We start from the raw sequence: 19878 nt of genomic DNA, 5'->3' as shown, positions 1-19878 counted from the left end.
TTGGAAATGCGATAGGTGGAAGGAGGTTAAGGTGAGGGTGATAGGCCGGAGTGGGGTGGGGGCGGAGAGGTCAGGAAGAAGTTTGCAGGTTAGGAAGGCGGTGCTGAGTTCGAGGGATTTGACTGAGACAAGGTGGGGGAAGGAGAAATGAGGAAGCTGGAGAAATCTGAGTTCATCCCTTGTGGTTGGAGGGTTCCTAGGCAGAAGATGAGGCGCTCTTCCTCCAACCGTTGTGTTGCTATGGTCTGGCAATGGAGGAGTCCAAGGATCTGCATGTCCTTGGTGGAGTGGGAGGGGGAGTTGAAGTGTTGAGCCACGGGGTGGTTGGGTTGGTTGGTCCAGATGTCCCAAAGGTGTTCTCTGAAACGTTCCGCAAGTAGGCGGCCTGTCTCCCCAATATAGAGGAGGCCACATCGGGTGCAGAGGATGCAATAGATGATATGTGGGGAAGTGCAGGTGAATTTGTGGCAGATATGGAAGTGCCCCTTGGGATCTTGGAGGGAAGTAAGGTGGGAGGTGTGGGCGCAAGTTTTGCATTTCTTGCGGTTGCAGGGGAAGGTGCAGGGAGTGGAGGTTGGGTTGGTGGGGGGTGTGGACCTGACGAGGGAGTCACGGAGGGAGTGGTCTTTTCGGAACGCTGATATGGGAGGGGAGGGAAATATATCCCTGGTGGTGGGGTCCTTTGCCCTATTGGATCAGGTAGCAGTTAAGATTCCATATTACTGTGGAATCAGACTGACGTGAAACATAGAGTATAGAAGCAGGAGTAGGCCATTCGGCCCTTCAAGCCTGCTGCACCATTCAATATGTTCATGGCTGACCATCCAACTCAGGTCCCCTGTTCCTGCTTTCTCCCCAGACCTTTTTTTATAGATTAGATTCCCTACAGTGTGAAAACAGGCCCTTCAGCCCAACCAGTCCATACCGACCCTCCGAAGAGTAACCCACCCAGGCCCATTCCCCTCTGACTAATGCACCTAGCACTACGGGCAATTTAGCATGGCCAATCAACCTGCCCTGTACATCTTTGGACTGTGGGAGGAAACCCCAGCATCCGGAGGAAACGCAAGCTGACACAGGGAGAATGTGCAAACTCCACACAGACAGTCACCCGAGGCTAGAATCGAAGCTGGGACCCTGGTGCTGTGAGGCAGCAGTGCTAACCACTGTGCCGCTCCGATCCCTTTAATCCTGTGAACTATATTTAACTCCTCCTTGAGGACATTAAATGTTTTGGCCTCAGCTGCTTTCTGGATGAAGATATTTCTGTCCTAAATAGCTGGCTGTGTGTTGTTACACTGTGAGCCCTGAGGTCCTGGAGTGCTGCAAAGTTAAGGATAACAGGTTTTCTTCTTTACAGGACATTAGTGAACCAGATGGATTTAAGGACAATCAGTTATAGTTGTTATGATCACTGTTACTTTATTTTATTAATACTCCATATTTATAACTGAATTTAAATTACATCTGTTGCTGTGATGGGATTTGAACTGATGTCGCCAGAGATTAAGCCTCTGCTTGTTCAACAGCATCAATGCTCCAGCACTACCTTCCACCTTTCAGAGTTGGTGGAGAGCTTATGGAGAACTGGGTAATGTCCCTGCTTCTGAGGCAGAAGCTCAGCATTGGCGTCCCAACCAGGATTTAATGGTCAAATAAAGATGTTTCATTACACAGTGCAAGCCCCTTCCCCTTTGTGACAACTGGCGAGTGCTAAGAGTGGGAGAGAAATGCATGGTCATGTGTGTGATAGAAAAATATTGGAGCCTTCATCATCACCATCCACAGGCACAGACATCAAAATTCACTAACAGTGTGTGTCGCCACAAAAGATCAAAGATTGTCTGAGTGAACGTAACACACTTCCACTTAGAATCTGAAACCTAAATACAGACTGAGCTGACTAGCTGTCATCAGGGGCAACCACCTAACAGATGCTCTTAATAACTTAGGTGGCAACAAGATGGCTTCTCGATGCAAGTAACACAACAAAATGGCTTCTCAGCTGCTAACTGACAATTGTGGTATAGCTGCATAAATGACTAACCACAGTCTGCTTCAATAGAGATTAGCAGACAACGCGCCCTTTAAAGCCTAGAAATAACTCGACAAGATAAGACAGTCATAGCCATCCTGACTGGCCTTCAGGTGCAGCTGCAATGGCTCGCTTACTGAGATAAGGGTGGCCTAAGCATTGGAAAAATAAAGTTGGTTCCAAGGAAATATCATTGGACCAAGTAACTGTCAAATAAAGCAGTATTGTGTATTGATTAGTAATGGCCTATACCCTTCTTTAGGAAAAGTATAAAAATATCTTAGTTTTAAGCCATGTGTGCAGCTCCTCTGAGGAATATGGAAGGGCTCAACTTCTGTATTCCTGGGGGGGTCCAGATCTTCACCACCATTAAACTGTTGGATCGGAGACTTTATCATAATTTTTAATATGATATAATCCATTTACAGCTGGATTAATCACACTAGGTCACCGCTGTTAAAGTACTTCGCTGAGTACTTGTTAATGGAAAGAAATTATACGTTTTTTGCTCTCCCAGTGCATAGGGGATTACACATTTGTAATTTTACAAATGAACTTGGACGGAACTTTCAATTTACATTGGAAGAGTAGTACAATATCAAATGCAACCTGGATCCTGGTTGAGTTGAAAGTGCTTAAACACCAGCATGAGAAGGTGAATGTTCCTCGTATAATCCAGCACCTAAAACTGCCCTGAAACCTTGAACTCTGACCTAACTGATATCTTACACAATTCATGAAACAGAAAAGTTGCTGAGTCAGTGAAGATTGACAATTAATAGTTGGAAGGGGTACAGTATTTATTTAAAAACATTTACCAAAAAGGCCTTCGGTTTTGACATTGCGTCAAGATTTGGGCTAAATGTTGAGTTTTCAGGAGCAGAGTCTATAACAAGGTAAACAGACGTCTGTTTGTACAGCTGGATTTGTGGGAAAATTGATGAGATTGTTGGGTCAACCGTTAACCATTACTGAAAATCGATAGAATAGTTTAAACAAAGTGTCCCGAAAAGTCAAACACAAGCTGATTAAATCCTAAATTCTGCTTCCTGAGTTCAGCAGAATCTTCTTTTCAGTGATGAAGCCTGTCATTGTTCTTGTGGCCTGCTCCTTCCTCAGCACTATATCGGCTGATCGAGGTGAGGTGATTGCTTTCTGAATTTCATGACCAGCTCTCTGATGATAGTGACAGCTCCAGCTAAACCAGGGCCTTTGGATAAAGCAATAATCAACACTGAAATGGACTGTCTCTGGAGCAGAATTTGTGAAGATTCTCGGGATGTGGATGTCACTGACTGGGCCAGCAGTTATTGCCCGTCCTTAATTGCCCTTGAGAAGGTGGTGGTCAGCTGTCTTCTTGAACCACCAACAGTTCCTGTGCTGTAGGTAGACCCACAGTGCTGTCAGGGAGTCAGTTTCAACGTTTCACCCAGTGATTTGATGGTCCGAGTGGCCTCATTCCACACTGTAGGGGTTCTTTGATTCTATGACAGATTTGGAACAGTAATAGTTACAAGTCAGGATGGTGTGAGGCTTGGAGGGAAAATTGTAAATAGCAGTGTTGCAATGACTCTTCAGTCCTTGTCCTTGTAGATGGGAGAGATCATTGGGAGGTGATGACAGGTTTCTAATGTAATGGGATCGCTATTGCAGCTGCCAAATAAGCTGCTAAAAGGCAACATTCTGAGGACTCTCCAGCCAAAATCAAAACAAAATTCTTGAGGTTGTAATCCAAAGCAGCTGCTGCTTTAGCCATTAGGATTAAATGACTGCCTCCAGATGAGAGAAATGTACAGCACAGAAACAAACCTTTCAGTCTAACTCCTCCATCTCAACCAGATATCCTAAACTAATCTAGTCCAGTTACCAGCATTTGGCCCATATCCCTCCAAACTCTTCCTATTCATATAGCCGTCCAGGTGCCTCTTAAATGCAGTAATTGTACCAGCCTCCACCACATCCTCTGGCAGCTCATTCCATACACACACCACCCTCTGCGTGAAAAAGAGGTCTCTCTTATATCTTTCCCCTCTCACCCTAAACCTATGCCCCTCTAGTTCTGGACTCCCCGATCCCAGGGAAAAGACTTTGTCTATTTACCCTATCTATGCCCCTCATGATTTTATAAACCTGTATAAGGTCACCCCTCAGCCTCCGACGCTCCAGGGAAAACAGCCCCAGCCTGTTCAGTTTCTCTGTGTTGCTCAAACTCTCCAACCCTGGCAATATCCTTGTGATGTTTTTTTTCAAACAGCAGTGTCGATCTACACTGCAGAGAGAAAAGATAAATCAGAAAAATGCTCAGAGGCTAGTCCCTGCTCTGCATCAGAATGTTAAGGGCAAACTCCACTGATCTGAAAATTCTCAACTCCACTTTCCTGCCTTTTCCCAAGAAACCCTTTATTCCCTTCCTGATTAAAAATCTGTCTCCTTCAGCATCTGATATACTTAATGCCTCAACAGGCCAGTACTATGTACAGTTCTGCTTACCCTTGTATAGGAAGATTCAATGTCTCTAATCACAAAGCAGTGAGTGCTATGGATCCCTTAGCTACCTATCCAGCACTAAGTCATTGTTTGTGAGATCTCACAGAGCACAAAATGGCTGCTGTGTTTGGTAATTCACAAAGTGAATGGGTTTCATTGCCTGTCTGTGTTGTGACAGAACTGGTCCAGGTGATTTACAATTTGTACGTGGTTGTTGTTTTTCAGGGTCTTGCGTTGGTCGCTGTGACCAGAGCTTCACTCCTTTACAGAAATGTCAGTGCGATAACATGTGCAAATTCTACACCAGCTGCTGTGAGGATTACGATACTGTTTGTAAAAGAGGTAACAAAACTATTTAGACACAGACACACAGACATTTGTTTCAGTTCTGACCCCCCTGAAAGTGCAGCAGAACCTCAGCACTGACCCTCCGACAGTGCTGCACTCCCTCAGCACTAATCGTCCGACAGTGCTGCACTCCCTCAGCACTGACCCTCCGACAGTGCTGCACTCCCTCAGCACTAATTGTCCGACAGTGCGGCACTCCCTCAGCACTAATCGTCCGACAGTGCGGCACTCCCTCAGCACTGACCCTCCGACAGTGCTGCACTCCCTCAGCACTAATCGTCCGACAGTGCGGCACTCCCTCAGCACTGACCCTCCGACAGTGCTGCACTCCCTCAGCACTAATCGTCCGACAGTGCGGCTCTCCCTCAGCACTGACCCTCCGACAGTGCGGTGCTCCCTCAGCACTTACCCTGTGAAAGTGCGGTGCTCCCTCAGCACTGATCCTCCGACAGTGCTGCACTCCCTCAGCACTAATCGTTTGACAGTGCTGCACTCTCTCAGCACTGACCCTCCGACAGTGCGGCACTCCCTCAGCACTGACCCTCCAACAGTGCGGTGCTCCCTCAGCACGGACCCTCCGACAGTGCTGCACTCCCTCAGCACTGACCCTCCGACTGTGCGGCACTCCCTCAGCACTGACCCTCCAACAGTGCGGCGCTCCCTCAGCACTGACCCTCTGACAGTGCGGGGCTCCCTCAGCACTGACCATCCGACAGAGCGTCGCTCCCTCAGCACTAACCATCCGACAGTGCGGCGCTCCATCAGCACTGACCCTCCGACAGTGCGACTCTCCCTCAGCACTGACCCTCCGACAGTGTGACACTCCCTCAGCACTGACCCTCTGACAGTGTGGCACTCCCTCAGCACTGACCCTCCGACAGTGCGGCACTCCCTCAGCCCTGACCCTCTGACAAAGTGGCACTCCCTCAGCACTGACCCTCTGACAGTGCGGCGCTCCCTCAGCACTGACCCTCCGACTGTGTGGCACTCTCTCAGCACTGACCCTCTGACAGAGCGGCACTCCCTCAGCCCTGACCCTCTGACAGTGCGGCGCTCCCTCAGCACTATCCCTCTGACAGTGCAGCACTCCCTCAGTACTGACCCTCTGACAGAGCAGTGCTCCCTCAATTCATTTTGAAAACGATGAACATATGCAATTTATGAATAATTATAATGTTGTTGTTCTCTATAATCGCAGTTCGTGGGGATGTGTTCCACATGGCTGAGGATGAATATGTTGATACCTGGGACTCCCACACTGTGGACTATGGGACGGTCATACCAGATTATTTTGATGTGACAGTACAACCAGAACCGAGTGGGGAACCAGAGCCGGAACCGAGTAGGGAACCAGAGCCGGAACCGAGTAGGGAACCAGAGCCGGAACCGAGTTTGGAGCCAGAGCCACAGCGGGAACCAGTTGATCTCTGCACCAGTAGACAACCCATTGATGCATTCACAGATCTCAAGAATGGATCAATCTACGCTTTCCAGGGTATAATTCTGAACAAGAATCATTAGAATTGCAAGAGGCCATTCAGCCCCTCACGTCAATTTGCCATTCATTTTAATCATGGCTAATCTGCCGTTTAACAGCTTTTACCCACTTTGATTAGCAACCTGTCAGATCATTCGCCTATCATATGGAGATGAATCTCAGAGGGTGGATGTGTAAGCTGACTGCATGCTGTATGGTGGAAGGAGGGGGGTAGAGATGCCCCAGATTCCACTCCTCTGTGTGAGAAAGTGCTCCCTGACATCACCTTTGAACAGTCCAACTCTAACCTGAATACACTGTGATACTGTGAGGCTGGCCCTGATCAAAGGTACTGCACACAGATATCTGCTCTCCCTGTAATCATCTGCCCACACTCAGCCCCACTGGACACCATCCAAACCATCACATACTGACCAAAGGGAACAGAGGGGAGTTTCACTGTGGACCAGTTATTTTATTGGGGTGCAGGTTTATTCTATCTCTAACCCCGTGCTGTCCCTATCCTGGGAGTGTTTGATGGGGACATTGTAGAGAAAGCTTTACTCTGTATCTAACCCCGTGCTGTCCCTGTCCTGGGAGTGTTTGATGGGGACAGTGTAGAGGGAGCTTTACTCAGTATCAAACCCCATGTTGTCCCTGTCCTGGGAATGTTCGATGGGAGACATTGTAGAGAGAGCTTTACTCTGTACCTAACCACATGCTGTCCCTGTCCTGGGAATGTTTGATGGGGAATGAATGTAGAGAGAGCTTTACTCTGTATCTAACCCTGTAATGTCCCTGTCCTGGTGAGTGTTTTCTGGGGATAGTATAGAGGGAGCTTTACTGTGTATCTAACCCTGTACTGGCCCTGTCATGGGAGTGTTTGACAGGAGTCAGTGTAGAGGGAGCTTTACTCTGTAAATGGGTGGAGCGTATTTCGCAAACTGGACTGGTTTGATGACCCCTTAACTTTCCAGCCTCCTGATATCTGCCTGTACTTTGTCCCATAAGGCAATTAGCACTAAGTGGGCCTTGCAAAATCGTGGGATTGCTTCCTGGCCAACATACAAGGTGGCCTTGGCTGCTTTGATAGACCCTTGACCTTCTTGACATACCTCCAGGTATTTAATTACAACTTCACTCTGGCAGCCATTTTCTAATTGAAAAATGTTGAGCCAATCTAGAGTAATCTTTCTCAACCAGTTTCTCCCTGTGATGCTTGGGTTTTCCTACAATCAGTGGTAACTGAACCAGCAGCCTCCCATAAGGGACCAGAACTGAAGTCACACTCTTAACTGCACAGGTTCCTGGTATAGGCTCTCAGTCTAACCGAGGTCTTATGCAAACTTAAGGTTTGAAATCCAGAGTGAATTTCGTTACAGACTGATCACTGGAACAGCAGCGCCAGTATCGATCTACAAGGGACCAGTTAACCAGACTTTTATTTTGATTGGTTCTGATTTGGATGTTGCTGAACAGTTTAACTGTTCCAAATATGTGGGCAGATGTCCCAGGGTTTGCACTCTCCTGGTTACTGGTGTATGAGTTCTGTTTATTGGTTTCAGTCTGATAGGGCTCCTTTCCTGTTTTGAGTATGCATACCAGCAGAAACTACAGTGGCTTGCTGGGGTGGATCCTGAAGAAAGTTTTAAACGTTTGATTGAGGCTTGGCGTTGTTTTGGGGTTTTGCTGTGGGCTGACCTACAGTCCCTCTCTCAGGATATGTCCTGAATGTGGCTATGCAATTGCCTTCACTCAAATGGGGTTTACCAAGCTTAGTCAGACTGGGAAGGTGTCCCCTTCCATTGGAATACCCTGCAACTCGTATGCTCCGCATATTTTCCAATGATAAAGGCCCTGTTTGAAGTCCATCTGGGCTTCAGCTGTTGGCGCTTTTGCATGGTTACATCATTGGTCTCCTCTTCATTGGGGAGACAGGATGCTGACTTGCAGAATGATTCAGAGAACATCTCTGGGCCACACACACCAACCAACCCCCCGGCCCTTGGCCGAATACTTTAACTCTCCCTCCCACTCCGCCAAGGGCATGCGAGTCCTGGGCTGCCTCCACTGCCAAGCTTTACCCACCCGGCGCCAGGAGGAAGAACGCCTCATCTTCTGCCCTTGGACCCTCCAACCACACGGGATCAATGTCGATTTCACCAGTTTACCCATTTCCCCTCCTCTCAACCCTCCAACTCGGCACCGCCCTCATGACCTGTCCTACCTGTCCATCTTCCTTCTCACCTATCCGCTCCACCATCCTCTCCGACCTATCACCATCAGCCTCCACCTTCATCCACCTATCGCATTTCCAGCTACCTTCCCCCCAGCCTCACCACCACCACCATCGATTCTCCTGCCCCTCGGATGCTGCCTGACCTGCTGTATTTTTCCAGCACCACACTCTCGACTCTGATCTCCAGCATCTGCAGCCCTCACTCTCTCCACCATTGATCTGTATCTGTGCTGTATGACAGTACGACTCTATGTGTTATTATCTTATTTATCTCTCTTTCCAGGAGAATATTTTTATGAACTGGACAAGTACAGTGTTATTTCAGACTATCCCAGACTGATAAGTGAAGTGTGGGGAATGCGTGGTCCAGTTGATGCCGCATTCACACGAATTAACTGTGAGGGAAAAACCTACATTTTCAAGGTTTGAATTTCTAAGATCTGTTCTCCGTCTCTCTGAAAGAGCAACAAGTTGAAGTAATGTAGCATTAAATAATCCACAAACCGTTCAGAGGTACACTTATCAAATACGGTGTGACACTGAACTGCAGGTGGGGGTTTTAGGACCATGTGACCATATGTTTGGGTCAAAGAGGTTGGCTTTAAGGAGGGCCTTAAGCAGGAGAGCTGCCTGGAGGAAGGAATCACTGAGCTAGACAGCCAGGCAACTAACAATGTCAGCACGGTGGCTCAGTGGTTAGCACTGCTGCCTCACAGCGCCAGGAACCCAGGTTCAATTCCAGCCTCTGGCAGACTGACTGTGTGGAGTTTGCACATTGTCCCCGTGTCTGCGTGGGTTTCCTCCGGGTGCTCCGGTTTCCTCCCACAATCCAAAGATGTGTAGGTCAGGGTGGATTGGCCATGGGAAATTGCCCGTAGTGTTAGGTCAGAGGGAAATGGGTCTGGGTGGGTTACTCTTCGGAGGGTCGGTGTGGACTGGTTGGCCCGAAGGGCCTGTTTCCACACTGTAGGGAATCTTATCTAAACTAAATTGCCCATAGTGTTCAGGGATTTGTAGGTTAGGTGCATTAGTCAGGGGTAAATGTAGAGTTATAGGATAGGGGAATGGGTCTGAGTGGGTTACTCTTCAAAGGGCCGGTGTGGACTTGTTGGGCCAAATAGCCTGTATCCACATTGTAGGGATTCTATGATTCTAATGTCAAAGCAGTTAAAATCTGGAATAAATGGAGGCCAGTGCGGAGATGTGCAGATATGTTGGTGGGGTTCTGGGGCTGGCAGAGGTTACACAGTTAGGGCTGAGACCAGGTTGGAGTTGGGAAATGAGAATGGGTTGTCAGTTTGGGAGTGAGTGTAAATCATTGATAGCGAGTGCTGGGGGAGGATACCAGGTCACAGAGGTTTCAATCATCTCTGTCATGTGTTGTTGGTGTTGTTGGCAAAGCCTTTTTACTGCATTTCCTGACCTGCCCTTGAATGTGTGGCTTGCTCAACCATTTCAGAGACACCCAAATCACAGTGGGTCTGGAGTTACGTGTAGGCCACACCAGGTAAAATTCCATCCTGAACAGGCATGAACAGAACAGAACAGCTTCTCAGTAGGTGATAGTTTCTTGATCATCATTTTTCAGGTCAGCTTGCAAGTCTAGAGTTTCTAACTTGAACTGCAATTCTCCCAGCTGCTGTAGTGGGACTTGATCCCATGTCATAAGGTTTATAGCCTGGGTTACTAGTCTGCTGGCATTACCACTACACCACCACCCCCTCCTGCCAGAGGTAGTACTGTCAACTGTCAGATATCTTGTCTTGGGCAGTTTGTTTTATGAGAGGCATTCTGTGATTCAGCCATGCTCTGACTGTCTCTCACCCCATGCTGTCCCTGTCCCTGGGAGTGTTTGATGGGGGACAGTGTAGAGAGAGCTTTACTCTGTATGTAACCCTGTGCTGTCCCTGTCCTGGGAGTGTTTGATGGGGGACAGTGTAGAGAGAGCTTTACTCTGTATCTATAACCCCGTGCTGTCCCTGTCCTGGGAGTGTTTGATGGGGGACAGTGTAGAGAGAGCTTTATTCTGTATCTAACCCTGTGCTGTCCCTGTCCTGGGAGTGTTTGATGGGGACAGTGTAGAGGCAGCTTTACACTGTGTCTAACCCTGTGCTGTCCCTGTCCTGGGAGTGTTTGATGGGGACAGTGTAGAGAGAGCTTTACTCTGTATCTAACTCTGTGCTGTCCCTGTTCTGGGAGTGTTTGATTTGGGGACAGTGTAGAGAGAGCTTTACTCTGTATCTAACCCCGTGCTGTCCCTGTTCTGGGAGTGTTTGATTTGGGGACAGTGTAGAGGGAGCTTTACTCTGTATCTAACTCTGTGCTGTCCCTGTTCTGTGAGTGTTTGATGTGGGGACAGTGTAGAGGGAGCTTTACTCTGTATCTAACTCTGTGCTGTCCCTGTTCTGGGAGTGTTTGATGTGGGGACAGTGTAGAGGGATCTTTACTCTGTATCTAACTCTGTGCTGTCCCTGTTCTGGGAGTGTTTGATTTGGGAACAGTGTAGAGGGAGCTTTACTCTGTATCTAACCCTGTGCTGTCCCTGTTCTGGGAGTGTTTGATGTGGGGACAGTGTGGAGGGAGGTTTACTCTGTATCTAACTCTGGGAGTGTTTGATGTGGGGACAGTGTGGAGGGAGCTTTACTCTGTATCTAACTCTGGGAGTGTTTGATGTGGGGACAGTGTGGAGGGAGCTTTACTCTGTATCTAACTCTGGGAGTGTTTGATGTGGGGACAGTGTGGAGGGAGCTTTACTCTGTATCTAACTCTGGGAGTGTTTGATGTGGGGACAGTGTGGAGGGAGCTTTACTCTGTATCTAACTCTGGGAGTGTTTGATGTGGGGACAGTGTGGAGGGAGCTTTACTCTGTATCTAACTCTGGGAGTGTTTGATGTGGGGACAGTGTGGAGGGAGCTTTACTCTGTATCTAACTCTGGGAGTGTTTGATGTGGGGACAGTGTGGAGGGAGCTTCTGTTAGTTGAGAATTTTGTTGGGCGGTGTATTCTTTACAAGGAGAGAATTGAGATGTGTTGCTAGCTTGAGGAGGGGCCCACTCTGCGATGCTGAGTCGGAACGCTCTGTGATTCTAATACTTGCCGTTCTCCCCCAGGGTGATTCTTACTGGCGTTTTTCTGATGGAATTCTGGAACGTAATTTCCCAAGACTGATCAAGGATGGCTTCCCTGGCATTCCAAACAATATTGATGCATCACTGGCAGTGCCTGCCTGCAATATTGATGGTAAAGAGCGAGTTTATTTCTTCAAAGGTAAGGAGGATGTTTCCAATCTTCTGATCAGTGACCTTTACCTGTCTTGGTACAGGAACTGATTGAACATCTGGTCGATTGATTTCTCTCCAGGGAATTCCTATTGGGAATATGTCTTCCAAAACCAGCCAACCCAGAAGGAGTGTGCTGATTCATCTGTCTCTGACGTGTTTCTGAGGTACTCGGATATGGACAGCAGTTGGGAGGATATGTTTATCCGCCTCTTCCCAGTTACTTCAAACGGTAATCCTAGGCCGTTCTCTTCCTTGGTTCAGTTCCTGTCATGTTGGAGGCCCAGTTTTGGATTCTAATCGGGGTTGGGGGAAGAGGACTTGGAATAGTTTAATCTTGGATGAGTTTGAATGCAGGAGTCAGATGTGATCACAGATTGGAGAGAGGGACCTCTTTGCTTTGAGGAGACTCAGATGTTGGATAGCAATGAGGTTTCAGTTTCAGGGAGCAATGGGAAAGTTTCCTGTTCCTGCAGCTTGGTCTACAAGCTGGGCTGAAACGGTAGTATGTTTCCCACAAATGTCTTCACATTGAGACTCCTCTCCGTCATGACGTGTGGCACTATGACTGTGCTAAATGGGATAGACTTCCACTAGATCCAGAACAAAGACCAATACAGCACAGGCACAGGCCCTTCGGCCCTCCAAGCCTCTACCGACACATTTTGCCCTGCCATACCAAAACTGCCTTCACTTCCAGGAACTGTATGCCTCTATTCCCTTCCTCTTCATCTCAAGACCAGGACTTCATAAGGTAATCAGCAGCAGCAGATTTGTACTCAAATAAAATCTGTATCCTCATGTTCTGTTATTTCTACCATTACCATCAAGCCAGGGGATCAACCTTAATTCAGTGAATGCAGGAGGGTATGCCAGGAGCAGCAGCAGGCATACCTAAAAATGAGGGGTCAACCTGGTAAAGCTACCAAACAGGACTACTTGCATGCGAAACAGCATATGCAGCAAGGGATAGAGTGGTGCTGGAAAAGCACAGCAGGTCAGGCAGCATCCGAGGAGCAGGATTGGATGCTGCTTGACCTGTTGTGCTTTTCCAGCACCACTCTAATCTAGACTCGGGTTACCAGCATTTGTAGTCCTCGGTTTTACCTAGCAATGGATAGAGATGAGTGATCCCACAAGCAACAATCAGATCGAAGCTCTGCAGTCCTGCCACACCCAGTCATGAATGGCCAGTGAAGAGGGTTCCCTCACTTTACAACAGGATCTGGATCAGATGGGCCAATGGGCTGAGGCGTGGCAGATGGAGTTTAATTTAGATAAATGTGAGGTGCTGCATTTTGGGAAAGGACTTATACACTTAATGGTAAGGTCCTAGGGAGTGTTGCTGAACAAAGAGACCTTGGAGTGCAGGTTCATAGCTCCTTGAAAGTGGAGTCGCAGGTAGATAGGATAGTGAAGAAGGTGCCTGATATGCTTTCCTTTATTGGTCAGAGTATTGAGTACAGGAGTTGGGAGGTCATGTTGCAGCTGTACTGGATGTTGGTTAGGCCAGTTTTGGAAAACTGCGTGCAATCCTATCAGAAGGATGTTGTGAAACTTGAAAGGGTTCAGAAAAGATTTACAAGGATGTTGCCAGGGCTGGAGGATCTGAGTTACAGGGAGAGGCTGAACAGGCTGGGGCTGTTTTCCCTGGAGCGTCGGAGGCTGAGGGGTGACCTTATAGAGGTTTACAAAATTATGAGGGGCGTGGATAGGGTAAATAGACAATGTCTTTTCCCTGGGGTCGGGGAATCCAGAACTAGAGGGCATAGGTTCAGGGTGAGAGGGGAAAGATATAAAAGAGACCTAAGGGGGAACTTTTTCACACAGAGGGTGGTATGTGTATGGAATGAGCTGCCAGAGGATGTGGTGGAGGCGAGTACAATTGCAACATTTAAGAGGCATTTGGATGGGTATATGAATAGGAAGGGTTTGGAGGGATATGGGCTGGGTGCTGGCAGGTAGGACTAGATTGGGTTGGGATATCTGGTCGGCATGGACAGGTTGGACCGAAGGGTCTGTTTCCATGCTGTACATCTCTGTGACTCTATATCTCACTGGAGGAGGAGGCTCCACAAATATCCCCATGCTCAATGATGGAAGGGCCCAGCACATTAATGCAAAAGATAAGGCTGCAGGTTTTGTGGCAATCCTCAGCCAGAAGTGCGAAGTGGCTGATCCATCTGAGCCTCTCCCAGTGGGTCCCAGCATCACAGATACCAGTCTTCAGTCAATTTGATTCACTCTAGGTGATATCAAGAAAAAGCTGAAGGCACTGGATGTTGCAAGGGCAATGGTTAAAACATGGAACATTCCAGCGCAGTACAGGCCCTTCGGCCCTCGATGTTGCACCAAACTGTGGAACCAATCTGAAGCCCATGTAACCGACACTGTTCCATTCTTGTCCAGATGTCTATCCAGTGACCATTTAAATGCCTGTAATGTTGGCGAGTTTACTGCTGTTGCAGGCAGGACGTTCCAAGCCCCTACTACTCTCTGAGTAAAGAAACTACCTCTGACATCTGTCCTATATCTATCACCCCTCAATTTGAAGCTATGCCCCCTCGTGCTAGCCATCACTATCCTAACTAAAGACTCTCCCTGTCCACCCTATCTAACCCTCTGATTATCTTAAATGACTCAAATAAGTCACCTCTCATCTTTCTAACGAAAACAGCCTCCAGTCCCTCAATCTTTCCTCGTAGGATTTTCCCTCCACACCAGGCAACATCCTAGTAAATCTCCTCTGAACCCTTTCCAAAGCTTCCACATCCTTCCTATAAAGCGGTGACCAGAACTGTACACAATACTCCAACTGCGGCTGCACCAGAGTTTTCTACAGCAGCAGCATGACCTCATGGTTCTGAATAGTACTGAAGACGTGTGCTCCAGAACCTAGCCAAGCTGTCCCAGTAGATTTACAATGCTGGCGTCTACCCGGCAATGTGGAAAGTTACCCAGAATGTCCTAGACACCAACAATCTGGCTAATTACCGTCTCAACAAGCATTAATACAGTCATGGAAGGTATCATCAACAGCCCAGAGTCAGAGGTACTCAGAAGAAACACTCTTTACTTGTTGGAGCCATACTTTGCACAAAAGAAGATAGTTGTTGGATGTCAGTCATCTCAACAGGAGTCCCTCAGTGCAGTGCTGTCATTCCTGGTTTGAGCTGACATATTAGAAGTAATAAAAATAGAATTACTGGAAAAACTCAACAGGTCTGTAGCGTCTGTGGAGAGAAAACAGAATTAACGTTTCAGGTCCATTTAGAGGTAATATTTGTCCCACAAAAGTGCCAAGCAGTAACCATCTCTTAACAAGAGAGAATCCAACCATCACATTCAATGGCATTACCATCGCTGAATTGCTCACTATCAACATCCTTGGGGGTTACCATTCACCAGATACTGAACTGGACAATGGCTACAAGAGCAGGTCAGAGACTAGGAATACTGCAGTGAGTAACTCACCTCCTGACTCCCCAAAGCCTGTCCTACCATCTACAAGGCACAAGTCAGGAGTGTGATGGAATATTCCCGACTTGCCCTGGATGGGGGCAGCTCCAACAACACTCAAGAAGCTCAACACCATCCAGGACAAAGCAGCCCCCGCTTGATTGGCACCACATCCACAAATATCCCCTCCCTCCATCACCAATGCTCAGTAGCAGCAGTGTGTACCATCTACAAGATGTGCTGCAGAAATTCACCAAAGACTCTCAGACAGCACCTTCCAAACCCGGGTCCACTCCATTTAGAAGGACCAGGGCAGCAGATACATGGGAACACCACCCCCTGCAAGTTCCATTCCAAGCCCCTCACTCTCCTGACTTGGAAATGTATCGCCATTCCTTCACTGTCACTGGGTCAAAATCTTGGAATTCCCTCCCTAATGGCATTGTGGGTCTACATTCAGTACAGGGACTGCAGCGGCTCAAGGAGGCAGCTCACCCCACCTTCTCAAGGGGCAACTAGGGATGGGTAATAAATGCTGGCCCAGCCATGGACACCCACATCCCATTAAAGAATAAAATTTCAGCCCTGTTGTTCCTAAAGTCCAGACAGGATAAAAACTGGAAGAGGGTTCAGTCCCAATACATGGGCCCTCCTTCTTACGTTTAAAATCTTTTGCTTTCCTGCAGGTTATTTGTCTCCTGTTGTTGCTATCTCCTCCTTACCTTAGGGAAGAGAGGTTTGAGAGAGGATTTGATTGTTGAGCTGTTCAAGTCCATGAAGTGTCTGGACAGACAGGGAGAAGTTGTTCCTAGTGGTGGAAGGACTGAGAACAGAAAGATACATATTTACGGAAATTTATGAAAGAAATTATGATGATACATGAAAAACCTTTATCACGCAGCTTATAGTTAGGATCTGGACTGTGTGAGAGTATGGTTGAGGCAGATTCAGTCAGGGGTTTCAAGAGTGAATTTGATATTTTTCTTGGGAAAAGGTGGGTGAGTAGGACTGGGGAGTTGCTCTGTCAGAGCTAGTACAGAATTGATGGGTTGAATGGTCTCATTTGATTCTATTCAGTTTGGGTAATTGAGTTTTCTGGCTGTAATCTGCCAACCAGGTGTTGAGTCTCATGATTTCCCCCCCCCCCCCCCTACCATCTCCACTGATTGATTTAATTCCTGCCCGATGCTCTGCATTTCAGTTGGTGCCAGTGAGCCCAGGTTGATCAGTGAAAATTGGCATGGCATCCCAGGCTGGGTGGACTCTGCCATGATTGGGAAACTCTTCTTCATCCGCCAATTCCCAATTCTTGGCTGGCACAAGCCGAGGAAGCAGAAGAAGCCGAGGAAGTTCTTGAGGTGGAACCAAAGGAGACAACAGCGGAGGAAGCAGTCCTCGAGCATGGATATGGATCTGTTCTCGCTCATCCCCAGCCAGAGTGTCTACTTCTTTGTGAAAGGTAACATGGAGCTGTCATACCTCAAAGGTTTATTCACCTCGCCCTCCCTCCATCCCTCCCTCCCCAGCTTGCTTTGCTTCAGTATTGAGGGGGGCTAGGAGTTGAGTGGATTGTGGGAGAGCACCAGACAGTCACTCTGAGAAACCTGAAGGTCGTGCTCACGCGATGAGCATGTGACTATGGTGGCCATCACAATTACACCCAGAGTTCTTCGGCCAAGTTCATTACACCCACAAACTTAAATCCTGGGGAAACATGGCTCAAATCCTCAAAACTCCGGGTTAAAGCACTCCCCATCACCTTCGTTTAAACATGGACAAACAGAGGGGAGATGAGAAGGAGTGCCCTTGACACCACATTTCACCAAGTGTGGCACCAAGGAACTCTAACAAGACTGGAATCAATGGGTATCAGGGGCAAACTCTCTGCTGGTTGGAGTCATACCTGACACATAAGAAGATGGTTGTGATTATGGAGGGTCAGTCATCTCAGCTCCAGGACATCTCTGCAGGAGTTCCTCAGGGTAGTGTCCTAGGTGCAACCACCTTCAGCTGCTTCATCAATGACCTTGCTTCCATCATGAGATCAGAGGTGGGGATGTTCACCCATGATTGTGCAATGTTCAGCACCATTCACCACTCCTCAGATACTGAAGCAGGCCATGTCCCAGTGCAGTTATTCAGGCTTGGGCTGAGAAATGGTAAGGAACATTCCTGCCAGGCAAAGACCATCTCCAACTAGAGAGAATCCAACAATCACAGTTTTATATTCAATATCATTACATAGACACAGAAACATAGACCATCTCCCAAAATTAACATCCTGGGGTGGGGGTGCAGGGGAAGGGGAGGGGACAGAGGTTACCACTAACCAGAATCTCAGCTGGACTCACCATATTAATGCAGTGGCTACAAGAGCAGGTCAGAGGCTGGGAGTACTGCAGCGAGTAACTCATCTCCTGACTCCCCAAAGTCTGTCCACCATCTACAAGGCACAAGTCCCCACCTGCCTGGATGGGGGCAGCCCCAACAACACTCAGGAAGCTTAACACCATCCAGAACAAAGCAGCCCACTTGATTGGCACCACATCCACAGACATCCACTCCCTCCACGACCCATGCTCAGTAGCAGCAGTATGTACTATGCACAAGGTGCACTGCAGAAATTCACCAAAGATCCTCAGACAGCAACTTCCAAACCCATGCCCACTTCCATCGAGAAGGACAAGGGCAGCAGATACATGGGAACACCACCCCCTGCAAGTTCCCCTTTGAGCCACTCGCCATCCTGACTTGGAAATATATCCCCATTCCTTCACTGTCGCTGGGTCAGAATCCTGGAATTCCCTCCCTAAGGGCATTGTGGGTCAACCCACAGCACATGGACTGCAGCGGTTCAAGAAGGCTGCTCACCCCCACCTTCTGTAGGACAATTAGGGATTGGCACCAATGTGGACCAGCCAATGATGCCCACATCTATGAATTAAAAATCCCAAAACACTGGGAAAACTGATACTAAAATCTCAATCATGTAACCGAGGATCTGATTGACTTTCTAATTCCAGATAAATATTACCGAGTGGATTTGGAGACAAAGCGAGTGGCGTCTGCTCGACCGTCTTACCCACGGTCCATCGCCAGATACTGGTTCAAGTGCTTGGAGCAGCCTTTAACACATGAATAAAAACAGGGACCTGGAACATGGGAGGCTGCACCATGAGGATATGCCATTTTAACTGTGTCATCCGAAACAGCCTCAGTAATTGTCACATGCAAATGTCTTCAATGGAGCAAACCAGTACATTTGCAAATAAAACCAGAGGAACAAACCTGTACCAGTTGTTGAGTTCCCTGTCCAAAGGCAGCTCTGATTCATGCAGCAAGATCTCCACCAACAAAATGCGACAGGTCCCAAATCCACTCCCAGTCTGAACTGGGATCACACCTGATCTGACCACTCTGATCTCACTCACCCCAGCTACCCAGTCAGACAGCCTCTGACCCACCCCAACACCCCCAAGGCAATGTGCCTTTTCCTGCATTTGTAGCCTGAGCAGTGCTGGAGGCTATAGCTTTCTTTAAACCACACAGGTGACCAGGGATCATTCCCACTCTCACCAACGTACTTTGGAAGGATTTGCAGGTTGAGACACAATCGGTATGGTCTCATGGTGAACACAGCTTCCTTAATATCAAGTCCTAGAGTGGGGCTTTTAAAGTTAGAATCCCTCCAATGTGGAAACAGGCCCTTTGGCCCAACAAGTCCACACAGACCATCCAAAGAGTTACCCACCCAGACCTATTCCCCTACCCTATATTTACCCCTGACCAATGCACCTAGCCTACACATCCCTGGACACTATGGGTAATTTAGCATGGCCAATTCACCTGACCTGCACATCTTCGGACTGTGGGAGGAAACCGGAGCGCCCGGAGGAAACCCACGCAGACACTGGGAGAACGTGCAAACTCCACACAGTCAGTCGCCCGAGGCTAGAATTGAACCCAGGTCCCTCCTGCTGTGAGGCAGCAGTGCTAACCACTGAGCCACTGTGTCATCCGAAACAGCCTCAGTATCCCTCAATCCCCACCTTCTCCCCATATCCCTCAATCCTCACCTTCTCCCTGTATCCCTCAATCCCCACCCACTCACCCTCTCCCCATATCCCTCAATCCACACCTTCTCCCCATATCCCTCAATCCTCACCTTCTCCCTGTATCCCTCAATCCCCACCTTCTCCTCATATCCCTCAATCCCCACCCACTCACCCTCTCCCCAAATCCCTCAATCCCCACCTTCTCACCATATCCCTCAATCCTCACCTTCTCCCTGTATCCATCAATCCCCACCTGCTCCTCATATCCCTCAATCCTCACCTTCTCCCTGTATCCCTCAATCCCTACCCACTCACCCTCTCCCCATATCCCTCAATCCCCACCTTCTCCCCATATCCCTCAATCCTCACCTTCTCCCCGTATCCCTCAATCCCCACCCACCCACTTTCTCCCCGTATCCCTCAATCCCCACCTTCTCCCCGTATCCCTCAATCCCTACCTTCTCCCCGTATCCCTCAATCCCCACCCATCCACTTTCTCC

The 19878-nt window shown here is 48.3% G+C and overlaps 1 protein-coding gene and 1 long non-coding RNA gene across 2 annotated transcripts; one reads left to right on the top strand and one right to left on the bottom strand.

Annotated features, from left to right (window-relative positions):
- The first annotated feature begins 3018 nt into the window (after positions 1-3018).
- On the top strand, positions 3019-18614 carry vtna (vitronectin a). The gene is made up of 8 exons (XM_043718054.2): positions 3019-3174; positions 4748-4864; positions 6069-6365; positions 8870-9009; positions 11697-11853; positions 11947-12096; positions 16525-16782; positions 18347-18614. Exons 1-8 carry the CDS (start codon positions 3114-3116, stop codon positions 18463-18465), a joined length of 1299 nt encoding a protein of 432 aa, XP_043573989.2. The 5' UTR covers positions 3019-3113; the 3' UTR covers positions 18466-18614.
- Positions 3097-17367, bottom strand: LOC148141848 (uncharacterized). The gene is made up of 3 exons (XR_015752315.1): positions 17227-17367; positions 16046-16146; positions 3097-3519 (listed from the first exon to the last, which is right to left on the bottom strand). It is a non-coding gene; the product is annotated as an uncharacterized LOC148141848 (long non-coding RNA).
- Positions 18615-19878: the final 1264 nt, after the last annotated feature.

This window comes from Chiloscyllium plagiosum, unplaced genomic scaffold (genome assembly GCF_037043375.1).
Source record: "Chiloscyllium plagiosum isolate Xiang-an unplaced genomic scaffold, Cpla_swu_hap1 HiC_scaffold_31, whole genome shotgun sequence".
NCBI classification, from domain to species: Eukaryota; Metazoa; Chordata; class Chondrichthyes; order Orectolobiformes; family Hemiscylliidae; genus Chiloscyllium; species Chiloscyllium plagiosum.
The sequence above is the reverse complement of the archived record's forward strand: the minus strand, read 5'-3'. Positions and strand labels throughout refer to the sequence as shown.

Excerpts from the sequence above, each read along its gene's own strand:
- vtna (XM_043718054.2), top strand. The coding sequence starts at position 3,114 with ATGAAGCCTGTCATTGTTCTTGTGGCCTGCTCCTTCCTCAGCACTATA. Across the intron at positions 6,366-8,869 it reads ATCAATCTACGCTTTCCAGG|GAGAATATTTTTATGAACTG; the intron begins GTATAATTCTGA and ends CTCTCTTTCCAG. Across the intron at positions 11,854-11,946 it reads GCGAGTTTATTTCTTCAAAG|GGAATTCCTATTGGGAATAT; the intron begins GTAAGGAGGATG and ends ATTTCTCTCCAG.